The 20,223-nt window shown below is 31.5% G+C and overlaps 1 protein-coding gene across 1 annotated transcript; it reads right to left on the reverse strand.

Annotated features, from left to right (window-relative positions):
- Positions 1-3,924: 3,924 nt before the first annotated feature.
- On the reverse strand, positions 3,925-5,740 carry LOC110667207 (RING-H2 finger protein ATL11-like). The gene has a single exon (XM_021827988.2). The coding sequence runs from the start codon at positions 5,473-5,475 to the stop codon at positions 4,198-4,200; it is 1,278 nt and encodes a 425-aa protein (XP_021683680.2). The 5' UTR covers positions 5,476-5,740; the 3' UTR covers positions 3,925-4,197.
- Positions 5,741-20,223: the final 14,483 nt, after the last annotated feature.

Raw genomic sequence — 20,223 nt, forward strand, 5'->3', positions numbered from 1 at the left:
AATCTGTACAGATGTTACCTTCTTACCCAATCCCCCCAATAAAAAAAATGAAGTTATCTTCCCTGTAAACATGAAAACCACGAATCATCCAGGTATCGTTTTCTTTGAGAAAAAGTATATAACAACTCATTGATGGCCCCTTGTACCAAAAGGCAACGCAATAACCTTGTCATTAATATCTGGTCAGAATAATAGGCATGGGAGGAGATAGTGAAAAATAACGTGGAAAACACCTTTGTTAATTAGGCACAATAATAGAGTACGTACGTGATTGCAGGCAGGGAATGAAATGTCTGAATTATGGTTTTAAATGTGGCCATCCTGATTCAAAGTTTTGCCCAACCTCACCCTATGTTTTGATTTTCTGCTATTATTTCTAACTAAACGATTCGATTATCGCTTCTAATTTTATTTATTTGCGTTTCTTTAACATTGTTGATTAAAAAGGAAAGCCACTATGATGTCTGCAAAAGCCACATATCATTCGGCAGAGATTAGGTGACGTAGGGTCTTGTCTGGATACGATTCTGCAAATGCACCTAACTTTGGCATCTTGTATGAGAACTAACAACTCACTGCAAAATTTGAGGGGAGAAACATGGCCTAATTAAAATGCAGATGCTTCTGCAAGCTGAATTTTTGCAGTTCTTGGAATATATCAAAATATGGTTGAGAATTTACGGTCCCATGCATTGATCAGTTAAGGATATGAGCCATTAATTATTCAATATATGTTGTATATGTGGGCATCAATCAATCATCTGTCCTAAGAGATAGAGTATGGCATTCTTGATCTTTCAATTCACTTGTATAACGTCAAACCACTAACACAACAACGGAATAGGAATACCCAAAAGAAGGGTGAAATTTTCGAAATCAAATTTGGTAAGAGCTATCATCCACTTTTCTTTATTTTTGAGAGATGATAATTTTTGCAAAACCCTAAAATTAATGAGATATAGCGAGAAATAAAGTTTGAAATATTTAAAAAAAAATTGAAATTTAAAAAAAAAAATTTAGCTTTAGTTTCGTAACTTTTGAAGCCAAACTAATTTTGGACAAATTTTCAAAATTTGGGAAGAGAAAATAAAATTTAAAAAAGAAAACTGAAGCACTAAATCACCATCAGCGGCTCGAGGAGAGGCAATAACCACCGTCAAACTCCAAAAACATCAATTTAAGCGGCGATGAGTCAAGGAACAGAGAGGTGCTCCGGACACACGTGCCGAGCTTGTGAATGATGACAAGGGGAATATTAGATGCGGCAAAGGATGGTTGGTCTGCGTATAACATGTAGCACTAGACTTCTTGGAGAGATGGCGCGCCTTTTCTAGGCACACGGCATCGGGCCACGTGGCAGTTTTCAACAAACCCAACATTTTTTAAGTTTGTCTCCCTTGATATTTTTGACATTCTGGAGACAATCACAAAATTTGTTATGTGATACGGTAACTCTATACACTAATTTTATGTATATAAAAATAGTTATCGGTGTTTTTAGACTCTGAATTTTGAAATTTGTCTACTTAAAAAATTTAGGAATATTACTTAGACAGGCTGAGCGTGTACATTTTGGTGAAATATGCTGCGTAGTTGCCAAATCTCCTCTTAGTTTTGGCACTCACTGCACGAATTAAATAAGAATCGATTTTCCTTTTGTAGCCGCACATATCGGCAGCACTTTTATTGAAGCCAAGTCCTACATGGACAAGACTTCTCACCAATTCAGTTCACAACCCCAAAACAGTCTCTTTTTTATTATTTTAATCTTTCTAATAAAAATTCAATTTTAACTTTTAATTTTATTTGGACTTGGAATTAACAAGAACGAATAGACATTGCTGGAAAAACACTCTTCCGCTCTCTAGTTTTAGAGAGAGAGAAGAGCTTTCTGCTTTTTTTTTTTTTTTTCTTTTAGGGTATTAAGTTCTAGTGTGTACCGTAACGGACAGTCTTCTCCTGTCCCTCCTAGCAGGAGAAGGTCGCCCTTCCCCTTACTTAGTTTGTGGGTTCCATCTCCACCACGAGTGAGTTTGTAGATGAGCTTTTGGTTTGAAGTGCAAGATTCGAAAATGTTTAATGTAGCTGTGGTAGCTCTATCGTTTCCTAGTTTTTCTTTTGTTTATATGGCATTGTCTGCAGGTAGTCTTAGAACCTTTATATGGTGTTTTGAGATGTTCGGTTGTATAGATATGTTTTCTCTGGGTGCAAGTTTTTCTTGGGAGATTTAGGAGAAGGAGGCATCTCCAAGTCTCTACCAACACCTGATGTTACTTGCTGACCAAGATGAAAAGTCTGCTTTCTTCTCTAACTTTAGCACCAACGGAAGATGTGGTCTCTTATGGTTTCCATGGTAGGACTTCTATGGTTTTATAGGTTTTTAGTTGCCTTCCCGAAACTTTTAGGGTTTTGTTTCTTGGCGACTTCCTTTTATAGTTCCAGGCTGTGTTTAGTTCCCTAACGGTTTCTCTTACCAATGTTACGCTTGGCAAGGTTTCTTTGAAATTTTTCTCGGCGATTTGATGAGCCTTCTTCACCTGGTCATGGGTTTCAGGTTGTGATCCAATTTCTATTGGGGTTTCTTAGTTGTGGGATACGACTTTTTCTTTGGACAAAGCTAGATGTTGTGACTGAACCTATATTATTTGGTCATGAGGCTTTGTTCTGTATTTGGGCTTCTAGCCTATATTTATTAATGAATCAACCTCTATCTTCTGAGGAAAAAAAAAATAGACGTTGAGACTATAGTAGAAGTCAAAACATGACAGCCAATGCCTTATGGAAATCAAGAAGGGATTCTTTATGTTTTATTAATGCTCTTCTATGTATGAGGTATAATGCATTGTGGCTTAAACAATAATCAAGACACTTTTACATTCACATTATTGAATCTTGACAGGCTTTCTTCAACATGCAGAAGGGAAAAAATGGCTATTTGTCATCTTCAATCAATCAAATAACCATCTAGATCTCATTTGCTAATTGTAACTATTAAAGAGCAGTTATACAAGTTGAAAGAATTGTAGTCCACATCAGTGGGGCACACAGGCCCAACAGGCTCTCTCTAGCTCTAGAAAATGCATTGAATGGAGGAGTTGAGCCTGCTGAATTGGTGTGACACCACGAAAGATATTGGAGTTCTTCAATAATCCAACTTAAATTATTAAATTATATTTCGATAAGCTAAGGAAGTTCATTTTGTTGAGTTTAGGAGAATGAGCATTTCATTTTCAATTGGATCTTGAGATTGGAGAAGCATTATTGTATCCAATCAGTGTGAGTGAAAGTAATGAGAGGCAAATTATGTGTCTTGAAGCGTATTTTCTGGTGCATGGAGTTGGATTCTTCAAAATGAAGTGGCATAATGTTTGTGGGGAAAAAATGTCTGGCATTCGAATACCTGAGATAGAAAGACAATTTAGGTGAAAATGATTTCTTATAAAGATTCAGAATTACCATCAGATTATGTTTAACGACCTGGAAAATGAAACTGCAGAGGGAAACTTGGAACTGTTTTCCATGTTATTTCCAATTTCAAGGGAAGTTTTTGTTCAACTTTAAAATTTTAACTTCTTCGTGGATTCCTAGGCCTAGTTATACTGTAAGAGTTGGCTGATGGCCCAAATGAACAGCAAGAGCAGCAGAACTCAACTAAAGGAAGGTTCGCCAGGCTCTAACAGAGTTATAAGATGGGTTTTCTTGTGGACCTCTCCACTTGGGTTCACATTCTACGAAATGAACAAAAATTTGCGACTGCTTATCAAGAACTAATCTACTCCGCTCCAAATAAATAAAAATCTAGTCTTTCTAAAGCAATTTAAATTTTAATTAACATGAGAATGCAGACATGATCACACATTAGACAGCCCATACTCCCCATCTACCGACTACCCTCAGAAATTCAGAATCGACGTGTTCACCAGCTTCCACAATAATAATTTTTTTTTTAATCGTGTTCTTGTAAGGGAAATAAATGAATAAAAAACAAGTCATCGTCGCCGGAGCCTGCGCAGCTAGTGCCTTCTTCCGACTTCAACAAGGTCAAGGAATTAGACATCGATTTGGCCAAGTAAAATTTACACATGCAGGCCCTCAAAATATTATTTTGAATTTCTTTCCATAATAAAATCTAAAAAATTCAAAAAAAAAAAACTAAATTCCTATTTGGTCAAATCTCAGCCAATGAGGAGCTAGCCTCTAAACTTGACTATCTGAGGATACATCATCATCCCTTGGCCGATCCGACGACCGTTCACCAACGTTTTTATTTCTGCTATTTTCAAAGAAATGATCGAATGGAGATTTAACAGACTTCAACAAACTCTTTGATGGAGTGGCATTCACCTCATCACTGCCTCCCACCCCATGCTTTGACGATGGAACCGAACCGCTTCCTGAAAAAAGAGGAGTCACGGTCAATCCCCCCCGGTCCCCGTCCGGCCGCCCTTCCCTGTCGAACCTCTCGTAGTAGAAGTAGTTTCTACTGCTCCAACTACCTACGCTCCTGCTCCTATATCCTCTCCTTGAACTCGTCGCTCTAGGGAATGCCACGCAACTCTTTGTCCTGTTCAAGCGGTTGTTCATTAATTGGCTGCGTACCTCATCTGGCAACCTTAGAGTAAACCGCTCCAAATTTTCTCCAGGTTGAACCAGCGAATGTCCCGTCGAGTGTGACCTGGGAAACCACTTACCAAGCCGCCAACCCGTTGACCATGATCGAGGTGGCCGGTTCTGAGTAGCTGTGTTTAATAATATCACTTCCTGAGATTGTGCTCTGTTTTGATCACTATCATCTGAAACCTGAATTAAAACGTCGTTTTGTGTCTCATCGCTGGTGTTATTGGAACGCCGGTCTGGTTCAACCCAGTTGCTGTCGGTTTCAAGGAGTTGAATCGAATCGAAGGACGATTCCCCTGGCCTTGGAACCAAATTGGCGCGGCAAACAGGGCAAGTGGTGTGCGAGGCGAGCCAGGCGTCGATGCAATCAGGGTGGAAAACGTGGCTGCACTTGGGGATTAAACGCAGCGTTTGATCATCTTCAAACTCGTTTAAACATACGGCACACTCCAGTGAACCCTTGCCAATTTTGTGGCCTTTGACTGTGGAGTAAAGGAAGGTAGGGAATGTCTCGATTACTGCAGCGTCAAGCCCCTGCTGGCCCCTCCGAGACCACCGGCCTCCACCAAAGATTTGGGTGGCAGCGGGGTTCAAGCGACCTCTTAATCTGCGCTCGGAGCACTGACGAATGTAAACAGAGAAAAACCCCATGAAGAAAAAGGCGCTCACGACAATTACCATGAGGATTGCGAGTGAGGGGTTGAATTGGGGCGTCTGAGGAAACGGGTCAATCGGCTGGGATGGCGATGACGGTGAAGTTCCCCGCTGGGCAGCCGTAAATGGCGACGTAACGAGAAAAAGGAATAGTTTGAGGAGCAGCCCATAATAGAGCTGGGGAGGTATGCTCAGAGTTGTCATGAATGGGTAGGTGAAGTAAGTGTCATGAGTGATTAGAACTGTTACTTTTGATATAGAAATAAAATGGGTTTAATGATTTGAATAGTTGCTCAAAAGCAAAGCAAAGGATAAAGGAGAAGACAGTGTTGGCGCTAACAGAGGAAGAAGAAAGATGATCATTTTATACATAAGAACAGAAAGGTAAGAATGGAGGAGCCGTGGGGTTTGGGATTTTAGTTTGGTTTAGAGCATTTGACTTGGAAATTGAAGGAGCAAGATAGCAAAATTCTACGGACTCTCTGATGTGTGTATACGGCAGCTGGATGGAGTTACAAGCAATAACGAGTTGCCAGTTAGCATGAAAAATAATCATTTCTAAAATAATAATAAATTTAGCTGAATTAATGAGTTTTAAGTAATTTTTCCTACAATAGAAACCAAAATCTACTATTTTCATTTAATTTGGCGATAGCTACAAACTGGTGATGATATTATCATTTACGTTCGATTTATCCAATAAACAATTTGAGCATCTAGAAGATGAGATTAATTTTATAAAAAGAAAAATTAAAAAAAAATCTATTTTGATTAGTTTGGCTCATTTTCACGTCGCCATTTAATAATAAATAGGTATTTTGGCTTCTTCTTAACACCCGACGGAGATGCTTTCATAGTTTTATTGCACGTCTACTGGTAGTTTAATGATTGAATATATGTCCTCACAATATATAATAAAATATTATAATTTAAGTTTTAATATGTTTTTTTTATGATAGTCTAGCCAAACAAACCTGCAACTAAATACATCAGTGGTCGAGCAACTAAACAAATAATTGAATTTTATTAAATTTTTATTTAATTTTATATTAAAAATAATTTTTTTTTTACTTAAAAGAAATAAAAATTAGACATAATTATATAAGAATCAATTAAATTATTTTCTTATCAATAATTTATTTGAAATAAAGTATCAGACTGAAATAGAGATTGTAAAACCACCATGTAAATAAGATATCAATATAAAATTGATTCTATACGTAAAATAATTTTAATGAGAATCATAACTCTTCAAGTATAAATACACATTCATCAAGTATGAACATTTATCATATTCTCGTGAATATCTTCTCCTGTAATTACAAGAATATGACCTTATCATTTTAAGTGGATTTAAGCTTTTCTTCTATTTAAGGTTAGCAAATTGCCTCAATCCGAAGGCTTCACCATTAATTCCTTTCCAAAAAAAAAAAAAAAAAAAAAACATTTCATACTTATCACAGAAATATGTTTCGCATTTTCATTGTCGATTCCACACCCGAAGTTGTGAAGTATTGTTATTGATGATAGCCTAGGCATGGCCAATAGGTTAAACCAGCCCAAAATTGGCATGAAACATAATCAGTACGATTTTTGAGGTTTTGATTTGATGAAATCAAACAATTGAATTTTCTTTTTTTTTTTTAAGGAAAAAAAAAAAAGAAAATTTTGATTTAGATTCAGAATCAAGCCGATTGATTCTAATCCAATTCATGCTTCTTAAAAAAAGAACTTAATGGTGCCTTGGTATCTTATTCCTTGAAAGGTGCTCTTGCGACGTGGGTGTTACTCAACAGATTTAATTGAATATTCTAAATGGAAGAGGTCCTACGCGAACTAAGACTAATAGAAGGGAAAAGGACAATGAAAACAACAAATAAATTTGCCAACAAAAAATTATCATATATATTATATCTTTAATTTATGATGAAGAAGATATAGATAAAAAATAAATAAAAAATTTATGATGCCTTTTTCAAGGTTAAATTATTTTTAATTAATTTTTTTTTTCATACAAAATAAATAGGAATTAAAAAAAAAAAAAAGTTATAATCAACACCCACCCAACAGCGTTTCGTTATGGTTATGAATAACCAGACCGCAGAGTGCAGTCAAACCAAGAATTTTGTCCAGTTTTTGACGGGACCAGACCGCAGAGTGCAGTCAACGCCTATAAAATCAAAGCCAAAACGAGTCCTATGCGTATATATATATATATATATAATTTTAATTTATATTTTTTTTAATTTAATAAATGAAAATAAAATAATATTTAAAATTTTTTATTAATAATTTTATTTTTTTATTTTTATTACTTTTTATATAATGTATACTTTTTTCTCTCAAACTTTTAATTAAGATTTAAAATATTAATTAAAGATTTGAAATTATTTAAATTTATTTAATTATATGATTATTTTTATTATTTTAAATATTAAAATTTTGTATATCCTTTTAATATATTAAAAATATATATATTTAACTTATTATCTTTATTTATCAATATTAATATTATTCTTAAAAGTAATATTAATGATCCAAAAAAGTATAAATATAATACAAAAGAAAAAAAGAAAAAGAAAACAAAATTTTATATGTATATCATATAAAATTATAGGTATATGTTAATATATTATAACTTACCTTATAATATAGCTATTTATTGTAATTTTAAGAGGATAACTATTAAATAATTTATAGCTTATATTTACATAATTGAAAATTAATAACTTAATTATAATTTAAAATAATTAAATAATTGATTAATAAAAATTAAAAAAAATTAACAATAAACTATATTTTATAAATAACATATATAATTATTTAAATCATAAAAATTAATATAATAAAGGTAATAATTATTATACTTTAAAGAAAAATAAAAGAGAATTAAATTTAGTATGAAAATATAATAATTATTAAGTAAGATAAATTTTGTATGAGAAACTTCATATGGTAATATCATGAAAAATAATGATTTTCTTAAGAGGCGATTTATCACTTAGCTAAAATTAACGGCCAGGGGTTGATATATATAACCCAAATAATACTTTATTTTAATGAAAACGGATTATATATAAAACATGTTTATAATGAGGAATTTCATAAGTGGAAATACCTATGGCTTATGTGATATAGTCTTATCTGGTGAGAGGTGACTAATTACAATTTTTAAGCATTAAATTTTATGTAATCTATTTCATCAATATTTCATGTGCCTTAATTAAGCTAAGCAATTCATCCAAGCTATTAATTATATTATCTTAAAAGAATTATTTATTCATTTGATTTGTGAATGGATAAGCATATAAAGTTGACTTACCAAAAAAAAAAATATATATATATATATATATATATTGTAGAAAAATTGTGCTTCTCACTAAATAATTGATTTAAATATTATGTCAATATAATAAAATTCTTAAAATCAAGATAATTATTATTATCTTTTACGTAAGTGAGTTATTTTAAATTTTTGTATGCAAACTTATAATACTTCATATGAAAGTTCTATCTTTTATTAGAAAAAAGAAATAAAATTATAATAATTAAAATTCTTATTGTTAAAGAAATTTTATAGTATTATTTTAAAAATATAAAAATAAAAAATATTAAATTATGTTATTAGAATAAAATAATAAATAATTCAGCTTAATGATTCCCATAAATAATATTATAAACGCTATTAATTAAGATACAAGAATAACCCCAAAAATACATCACATTTTGTATCAATTTTAAAATTTCGGTTTTAAAATTACTCATACTAAATTCCTGTTATATATATATAAAGTTTGTCACTTGCTATATATAATATTAATTTCAAAATAATATAGATAAATACTGACTTAATATAATAATAAATTAATTTAATATTTGAATATTTAAAAATATAAAAAAATATTGAGTATTCCAATTGAGCTTATCATTTTAAAACAGATTTCTGAATACCTATTCATATACATATAAGTGCATTTATTTTAGTACATTTTTAAATGTGGCATCATGAGAGAGGTTGAATGAAAACTAATTAGTTTCAATATTTCTTTATATATATATATATATATATATATATATATATATATATATATATATATATATATGTTGAAGGCCAAGTCAAGGGAAATTTATCCATCCGTAGTTAAGAAACAATCACTATGCATTTTTGTCAGAAACGTTCCACACGTCTTATTGTCCATTTTAATTTATGCGATTGCGATGGATAGCTACTCAAAACATTGGATATTAAAAACCACATACACGAAGAATAATCAAAGTCCCAAACTTTGATTCTTTAATAATAATAATAAAATTATACCTAACTATAAAACTAGGTAATTAGATATAAAAGAAAAATTGGCAATATTGAGAGGATTGAGCCTAAAGAGGTCATCTGTTGAGGATTTCAAATCGATAATCATGGGACTTTTGGAAATAAGCCTAAATAAATGGGGCGTCTGAGTTTTGAAAAAGAAAGCTTCATCCCATTCAATATTACGTGGCGTCAGCCCAACAAATTATTACTTAGGCCCAAATTTCCCCCATTTTTCAATTAATCAATATGTGCGTGTCATTACCCTAATTTCCAATTGAAATTAATTAATTAATTAATTCCAGCTCTGATCGTAAACAAACAGACTACAAATTGGACAATAGAGTTCTACACTTCTTTTAAAATAGAAAGCAAATCAATGGGCCTTATGGTGGCATTATAGTCTTATTGCCACAACTTTTTACACATCATAGGAGTCCTTAGGCCCATTATTATTAAGGCCCAGTAGGCCCCTAACCAGAGGAAAATGGGTCCATAATCATTAACCATTCCATGTATAATTAAATACCATACATCCTTTTAATTTCTATATTAATATTAATTCCATTATATCTTAAAGTTATTAAATAAAAAAAAATTGATAGTTTAAAGTCACATTTAATTTATCTCTTTTAACTAATACACCCCGACCTTATCTATATCAATATAATTAAATATATTATTTTTACAAAAAATTATTATTTAATTTTTACATTTTAATGAAATTATTTTTTTAAAATATATTATTTAATCTTTTTATTTTTTTAATCCGTGAATTATTTGCTGATCTACTATCAAAATTATCCTCATTAACATTCTCACTACCATACATTCATATAATTTAAATAATAAAATCTTTTATCATATAAAAAATATATATATAATATATCAAATTATAAATAAATATGGTAATTATAGAACAGCTGTTGAAGATAAAATGCATGTATCTGTCTCCATTAAAATATATATATATATATATAATTAATAAAAACACTAATAACAGATATTCTAATTGAACCTTTTATTTTATTTTTGTTATAATTAGCATCGGATAACATTTAAATTTAAACTTTATAATTAAAAAAAAATAAAAAATTTTAAGTTAAAATTTATCGATTATTTTTTTTTATTTTCATCAATATAATTTTATTACTTTTTTTAAGGGATCAGCTTTGTGTTTGAATTTATTTATTTTAAGAGTTATGGCTTATATATTTTTTATTTTTTAATACATAATTATTATTTCAGTCTATTATTACAAGGCAATAATTAATTTAATTATTTGTGTGGACGAAAAAGCCCATGGTATTTGAATTTTAAAAGCGGTGCCGCGGTTTCAATGCGCTGCGCTGCGACGTCTACAACATATTCACGGGTAGCTTGGGTACGCGTGTACGGCTGCCACTCGCAACTTGTTCATTGTCCAATTGTATTGGAGGAATCAGCAAGTCAATATCATGCGTACGTGCTCCAGCTGCTGCTGTTCCTTCCCATGCAAAAATATCACTTTTTTAATAGAAAATATAACCTTTTCTTATTTTATATATATTTTGAAAATATTTAACTACAAACTCAATTACTAGCTTACTAAGTTCTTAAAATTACGCTTAAGGTTTAAAATTAATTTTTTTAATAAAAATATTATTTTAAATATTATTAAAAAATAATTTTTAAAAAATTATTTTATTATTTTAATATTTTTATAATTAAATTTATAAATTATTTTTTAATACTTTTATATAATATATTTAAAAATAAAATTTTCTTAATAATAATTTCAAAAATAATATTAAGCAGACTCTAACTTTTTGTAAATTAAATTAATTAAAAAAAAAAAAGACACGAATCTAAGAATTTGAAGTCTCATGTTCTCTCTCCCATCTCCTTTTCTTTTGCTTTTTTAATATTGTTTTGGGCCATCGTCGGCCTTTCCACATAAATGGGTTATGTCCTCATTTTTTTTTATTGAATTCTTTTTTCTTCTTTTTTATTTGTACTGTATCTGTTAATCTATGTTTTTTTAGGTATCTATTTTATTTTTTTGGTGGTTTAATTAATACTATATCTTTATTAAAAAAGATTATATTCTTGCTTTAGTAAAGGTTATTGTATTATCTTCGAGCTTCTAAAGTTAATTTTAAGATTTTGACGGTGGTGATGATCTTATTACTAATATTTAAATCATTAAATTTATTTTAAAATATAAAAATCAATTTGTGATTTACAATAACCACTAAGCGAGTGAAGTCTTCTTCTTGCTAAGTTATAATTTTAAATGCTTTATTAATATAATTGGAAAATTGTAAAAAAAATAATTAAATTTTGGGTCAATTTCACATTTTAATATTTTTTGATGTATGCGTTATTTTTATATTTTTAAGATTAAAATTTATTATTATATTTATAAATAAAAATTAATATTTGCCTAGAAAATGTAATGTTAGGTGAATAGTCATAGTTTTATTCATTTATTATTAAAAAATTATAGATTAATTTGGTTCATACATGTTCTTAAAAAAATATGAGATGACAAGTTGGTGGCTTCAAGCCATAATCATTCAAGACAAACCTAAAAAATATGAGATGACAAGGATAATCATCCAAGACAAAACTAACTGGGACAGAATTTCTCAAAATATGTGGTGGTCAATCGAGGCATGCTAGCGATAAAAAAAATAAAAAAAGATGCATGCTACCGTTTTTCCTTTTCGTATTTTCTTTTTCATATTTCTTTTATTCTTTTTTGATTTTCTACATTGATATGAGATAATATATTTGTGTTAAATATAAGGCTTGAATAAAATTTCTCTATTTAAACTAATGAAATTAAGTTCGGTACATTTTCTTTATATGATATCAGAATTTATCCTATTTCAATATTTAGGCCACTGGTAAATGTATTTGCAGGCATGAGGGTGTCACGACTTAACCTGTAGGCCGGACCGAGTCTAACTATTCCTCAACCCAATTCTAAGGCCTATTTGGGCCCAATTTTGAGAATTCAACCAGACAAAGTCCGGCTACAAAATGGACCATTTAACGGAGAGTTTTTAACTCGTCCGACTTGTAAATATAATATAAAATAAATTAGAGAGCTCAGCTCACCCTTCACATGCTCAAAATATCAAAAATCCAATGAGAGCTCAGCTCCCTCATCCAATCCAGTCATACATGCAATTAATAATCTTACAAATTCAACACCATATTATATTACAGATCCAAATTAATTAAAATACTCCTAACACATGTGGAGTCTAAAATTTAACGCAATTGTATAAAATACATCAAATACTACTAATTGACCTGCGAAGAAGAAAATCACGTTAGTCACAATAAGTAATCCTCTTGTAACCTAAAAAAAAAACAGATGAACAGGAGTAAGCGTTCAACTCAAAGAGTAAAATACTAATTTTAACCATAATTTCTATAGCTATCTAAAGCTAATGCATTATAAGGAATGGAATGCAACATCATCATAAATTTCATACAAACCACATCATAACAGTAAAAAGGCAATTTGGAGCACTCACACACCCAACACTGTTCAAACAGTACATATATGGGAGCTGATCCTCTATACAGCTCTCTTAAACCAACCTCTGCCAGCGAGTGTCTCTCAAGTCGGACTTTCGCTTAATAAACCAAATGCGGGGTCCCAGCGAGTGTCTCTCAAGCTGTGTTTACTCCGACTTATCCATAAAAAACCAGGTCTCAGCGAGTGTCTCTCAAGCCGTGTCTACCCATCCTGTCCATAACCAATACCATACTACACGCACGCCAACGCACACACACTGCTTCAAATTACCACAAATAACATTCATGGCACTTCATCAATTATGAATGCAATATAAAATGTGTCTAATGTTTAACTACATAGATACATATTTATAAGTGATGCATGGGCATGCTTGAACATATAATAATATCGAAATTATAATTAAAATTAATATTTTACTCACAGACTTAATTGCAGTCACTGCGGTAGCTGGGGGGAGGAGGAAGGCTGTCCTGGCTCACCTGACAAATTTCATTGTAATTATTTAATATATTTGACTTGATACAAGCTTGGAAAAGACCAAAGACACTCTAGATCGTGCCGAAAATTCAGTAGAGTCTCCCCTATACCTAGGATCTACCCAACCTGAAAAAGGATTTAAAATGCACTTCTATATTCACAAGTCACACATCCACAACTCAACCATATCACATGGCCCCTCCTGGGCCCACCCAAATAGTCAACAACCACAATTTGAAAAATTATAATTTAGTCCCTATAATTACCCCTTTTGCCAAAACTACCCATTTGAACTCCAAAAATTCCAAAAATTTGCCCCGCGGTCCTTAGCAATATTATAAAGTTAACGCAGAAGGAATTATATTTTTCTAACCTACCACGAATATTTTATAGATTTTTAATTGAAATCAGGCACTAGATAATTAAGAAAAATGAGGGTTTGGGTTTACCTATACCAATTCCGACCCTGGAGACGGGTCCGGGACGTCTGAAAAAGGTGGGGTAGCCTACACTCTCAGCCCAGTTCTAAAACTTTCCCTGTAGTCTGTCTGCCAAGCTTAAAATTGCAGACCAAGCAACCGTCGAATTTTCGTGAATTGAATATACCTACGTGAAGCCCATAACACGGGGGTTAGTATATAATTTTTACGAAATTTTCTAAACCCATTTAATGCTCGGAAAAACACTGCTAAGTCTGGTGGGATCCATCGAAAATACGGTGTCGGAAAAATTTGAAATGGGTATTGCCACGAAACTCTCGATGAGTGGAGCACTCCGGTATTCTCGGATTTTTTGTGGGGTTTACGATTTTTGAGAAATCTAGCCCGAACTTTAAAATAGGCTAAAACTTCCTGGACAAAAATTGAGTAAACCGCTAGATGGATTTTATTGTTCTTGGTGTCTATAGAAAGCTTTCGAGGTGTATAAGTGTTTTGGGACAAGACCCGATCCGATTGGTGGCTGGATCGGCTGAAATCGACTCGGGAAGATGAAATGGCTCGCTGCTGGGGTAAGCGTCTTTGGGCATATTTTTTTGGCGCTTTAGGCGGCGGCCGGCGAGGGGGAAGGGCGCTAGAGGTGCGTCGGCAAGCTGGAGTGGTTGGGGCGGTGGCTGGTCGGCGAGAGGCGGAGGGAGGAGAGAGAAAACGCGAGAGAGAGGGAGAGTGTTGGGGTGTGCGAAGAAGAAGAAAGAAAAAGAAAATGGGCCGGTCAGATTCGACCGGTCCAATCCTATCCGGTTCGATTCAAGATACCCAAAATTAAATTTTTACTCTGCCCTGAGACCAAAAACGATGCCCAAAAATTTCGAAAAAAATTTCATAAAACTCATAAAAATTCTTAGAGTCTAAATATATTTTTAGTTTTGCCACATGGTCTTTAAATAAATTTTTAAAAATCATCAAAATTTTATATTTTCGAAAAATCGAACCCGATTTCAAAAATTTGCAAAATTTCAAATAATTCTCCAAAATTTAAATAAAATAAAATATTAATATCTACCCATAAAATAATTAATTTAAAAATTAGAGGTGTTACAGAGGGAGTGTATTATTTCACATTGATTTAGAATAAGGTATTTATGCTAAATATAAAACTTAAACAAACCTCTTTCATTTGAACTATTTTTCTAAGTAGAGTAAGCTCCGGTCTATTTTCTCTCTATGATATCAAAATCTACACTGCTTTAATATTTGAGCCATTTATAAATGCATTTGAAAGCATCAGAGGGATATGTTATTTCATATTGGTTTGAAATAAAATATTTATGCCAAATATAAGATTTGGTCAAACTTATGAACTAATTTTTGAATATAGTTAAACTTAACCCATTTTATTTACACTATGTATTATTAGACATTTGCAAAAGGGAATGAAAATCAGGAAAATGTTTTTTAAAATTTGAGAACCATTGCTAGGCAGTTTTGGCACCTTATTTTAATTAATTAGAATCGTTAGACCTACCGAAAAAATTGGCATTATCTTCTTCTGTTATGGTACGACCTAGGGGAATTATTCCTAATTAATATTCTTCTGTAACAGGAATATTTAGTAGCCAGGTTTTTCTGATATATACCTTTTTAATAATAATTTTGTACTTATTTAGTCCCCTCATCATATACAATTTTCAGAATTCAATATTAGATCGTATAATTTTGTAATCATTAATTGAGTTTTGGAAACTAAACTCACCGTTGAAACTTTTTCTATGACTCGGTCTACTAAACATCTTTATGAGCTTTGAGGAAGGTTGATATGGCTGAAGCCTGCTGATATTAGATTATAAATAGAGTAATTTTACAGTTGTATCAAAGCTGATTAATGAAAGAGAACTAATAATTAATATGGAATCGACAATTACAGAATTAGTTGATTAATTTCAAGTGTGAAAACAAGGCCCACTTTTCTTTATGGTTCAGTGACTATATAGAAATAGGACAATAATTAATTGTCCTAGTAGACGAAATGATCCAAAACAGGGTTCTAATGGTGCCGCCTTCAGAAATTTTATATTCGATCATTGCATTTCCTTTTAGGCGCAGAAAGTGAAGAGAAAAAATAATGGGTCCAGTTCAAATTCAATGAAGATGTTACTAAATCCAAAAACAGATTTATAGAAAGATCGATCATAATTAAATTTCATGTTGCCTAGCCTACAACTACTAAAACAATAACAGACAAGAGGGTTTCAAATTGTTTTTTTTTTTGGCTTTATATTGATCCATAATTGTCAGAAATGAATTGATTACATTTTCCTGCATGCACTGAGTGTAATCTTTGCCCCATGACGTCTCCACAGTTTTGTTTTTGTTGGAACATGATTAACTTGAATTGGCTCTACACGTACCATATATGTCTCATCAGATTCTACATATTAAGTTATTTTCAATACACAAAGGTATCGAATTTAAATTTTAATAAAATTCAAATAAATAAAAACTCTGATAGGATAATTTTTAGGTGAAAGTTATTGGGCACATCGATTTAGATTAAATAAGTCAAATTGATGGGACAAACAAGTGACTAAATATTCACTTGCAAAATTAGAAATTCACATCTTAGATCGTCTTTATTAGAATAATTACCTGAATACTACTAACAGTCTGAACATAAATTAGTTTTATCCAAATGTGTGGCGAAAATATTATCGTACTTAATAAAAAAAAAAAAAGCAATCAAAGAAGGGCTATCATGGAGCCCATAGGAAAGAAATGTCAACCAAATCTGGCTCCAGGGTCCGAGATATATTTTCATCAGGAATCATATTGTGCAATATTTGGAATTGTCTAATAATTAAGTATGGCATCTCTATGCGTTGCAGATATTTTACATCATATAGTCTCTCTTATTATCAGTTGCTTGCCCAGAAGGGTATACATGCTCTACTTTTCTTCTGTGGCAGGGAAACTGTACTGTGTGTACATGAAACCTTGGGAGGAACCAAAGTCCCAACGTGATTTGGATTTTTTTTTCCGCAATTTATTTATTTAATCCTTGGGTTTCAGTCTTTTAGATATGATCATTTTCTCCGGATCAATGCCTTGTCATGACTCATACCCACTTGAAGATAATCAATTTTGTTTTCTCTGAACACCCAGATTTCTGAAAACCCATCAGCTGGTTTTGATTTTTGGCTTTATCTTCCTGCATATATTCTGTGCTTGAGCTTGAGGCTATGATAGAGCCCATGAGTATTAGAATGAAACCCATTTTGTTTCAACAGCCCATTGCAGTGATTATGCTCTAAGCTAAGAGTATTAGAGGAGGAAACTAGGCCTGTGCAGTTTTTGGTGTAAACTAAAAAATCGAATCGAACAGAGTCATTTCAATTTATTCGGTTCAATTTTTTAGTTCTATCGGTTCGGTTTGATTTGAAACTTTTAATATGTTCGATTTTCAGTTCGATTTGGTTTTTTATCAGTTAAAACTGATAAAACCGATTAAACCGAATAGTAAAATGGCTCAAATAATTTTTCAGCCCAACATGCATAAGCTTCAAGGCCCAAGATGCATAAGCCCTGCTCAAAAAATAAAAATTTTAATATTTTCAATTTAATGTAACGAAACCGAATCGAACCATTATTTTTCAGTTTAGTTCGATTCAATTATCCTTATGTAATTAGTTTGGTTCGATTTATATTTTTAAGTGATTTGATTTTTTAATTTTTGATATTCGGTTCAGTTTGGAACCGAACCGACTAAATACTCTCTCCTAGAGTAAACCCCATCAGGAGAAAGAATCAAAAAGGGCGGCAAGTTGCAAAGAAAAGCAGATTTCCAGAAATTGAGGTATCTCTAAACGCGGCTGCTTGAACAAGTCAAGAAATGCATTTGCAAGTACGGCTGAAGCATTTAATTAAGCCAATATTTCATATATAAATCACTATACACTTAGAATAATTTAATAGCCAATTGTTTCCACATGCTCAAGGCCCCTTAGAATTTGTGAGTGGCGTACTTTGCGCTTCGACCCACATGCTATGATATGCAAAAGAATCATAATTAAAGCTTAAAATTCTAGGTTAATCTTGGTGTTTTGTTAGGTATGAGTTGTGATTTTATGGACTCTCTGGATGCAGACTTGATCAATTTAGATATAGGAGATGTAGCCTATATTATTAGACATGAAAGCTTGATGTTTCGTGTTGCCATTTCCATTGACAATAAGTCATTATTAACTCAAATTAAATCCTTTTTATTTTTGATCGATGTACGTGCCTCTGTCTATGCCTTTTATTTGATTGCAAAAAATGTGCATTTAATTAGAGTCTACTTTTTAAGATATGTTGACATTTGTGGCTACAATGTCACTTCTTTCAATTTTGAATAAAAAGAACTAATAAAAAAATTCAATTTTTTCCTTAAAATTATAATTTAATTAAATTTTTTAATTTAATAATTTAGTTTAAATTTAATAAATTGGTTAATTATAATTTTGTTTCTTATTTTATCTAATTGATTTTCGATTATCAACTCCTTTCCTAATTTTATTGGCAACAATAATTAAAATTAATAAATATTAATTTGATAAGATAAAATTACAATAAATATACTATAATTAAAAAAATAAAAATCAAAATGAAATTTCACGAAAAAGATTTAAGTTTTTCCATTATAGAATTAAATAAAACATTGGTAATAAATAAAACTTTTTAAGCTAATTTTAACCAAATATTATTAGTTTTGGGAGTGAAATTTATTCTCGCACAATTATGTAAAATTTATTCTCCCTTTTATATAAAGAACTCATATTTTTGTAAAAATAGAGCATTATTTTATTATACTCCATGCGTATCTTATAATTCTCTAATTTTAGTAATTAAAAATTTTTTACGCGGCAATTATGCGATGACGCATTTTGCTTTTTGTAGCATTTTCTTCAGAATAATTATAAGAATAAAATTAATAACTTGCGTTTTCTCTCTGTTTTGGAGTATGAAACATGATTTAATAGCTAACTAGCTATTAGTTTGTCCTTTTCAAAATGGTGTGAGAATTTGTAATTAAAAGCAATATACAGGGGTGTGAAAATGGTATGCGAATGACGCTGAGCACAGTGGGTTGATTAACAGGTTTAGTTTTTAACCCAAAAAAGAAAAACATAAATAAATAAATAAATGAATAGGGTTGTACTCTAGACAACCAAGTTGAAGTTGTTTTATGTTGAGGAGGATCTCAAAAAAAAAAAATCTTGAGGAGGAAAATAAGTTGAATAAGAATTAATTAAGAATAACCAAATTGGAGTTATTAAGAGATTAATGGGCAAAAGGAATCTCATAAACTACAAATTTTGGTGATACAATCAAAGGAATGCCAGTTGGGTATGGATTTTCTTCTTTTTTTATTCTTTATTTCATGGGAAATCGATGGAAAGAATGGCAGAATGGTAATACCAATGCATGGAATGACCCATTCCTACTTAACCTAAATAAAATAGCATTATTATGTAAATTACTAATTCCAGGGAATTAGAACCCAAGAAAGAAGGGGGGGAACCCTAGAGAATTCATGTCATATTGACTTGTGAGATAAACATTATTAATGTTGTTATTATTATTATTATTATTATTATTAAGATTTATGCATGTTAATTAGCACAAGAAAATTTGATAAATTAAGACCCAGCAAGAATTCATCGGGAAAGCAAAGGAAGATAAAAATAAAACACGTACTAGCTAGTCTACATGTTAGATGATTACGGAGTGGCCCTTTGTGTGGTCACATGGATTCCTCTGAATATCTCCAGAACCCCCAGAACTAGGCTAGCTAATCTCCTTCTCTCTCTTCTCTCTTTCTCTTTCTCTATCTTTTTTAATATAGAGATCTTGATCAGAATCTCTGGGTAATTATCAGCTTTTTCGTCTTTTTCATTTCCAAGTGTCCGACCATATTATTACCAAATGAAACTAACGTGTATAAGTGGAAGGACCAAATTGGCCTTTATCTAATTGCAAACAAACAGTTTGTTCAAAGGACAAGACTGTCCTCAAGACAATAATATTGCTCTATTCACGAAATGGGATATGCCTTGGGACCCACATGAGTTTTTTTCTTATTTGTTTATTAATTATTTCGGCTATATTAGCTGATTGAGTTTTTGTTGTATGTTAATTTTCAGGAAACACTA

This window comes from Hevea brasiliensis, chromosome 12 (genome assembly GCF_030052815.1).
Source record: "Hevea brasiliensis isolate MT/VB/25A 57/8 chromosome 12, ASM3005281v1, whole genome shotgun sequence".
Taxonomy (NCBI): domain Eukaryota; kingdom Viridiplantae; phylum Streptophyta; class Magnoliopsida; order Malpighiales; family Euphorbiaceae; genus Hevea; species Hevea brasiliensis.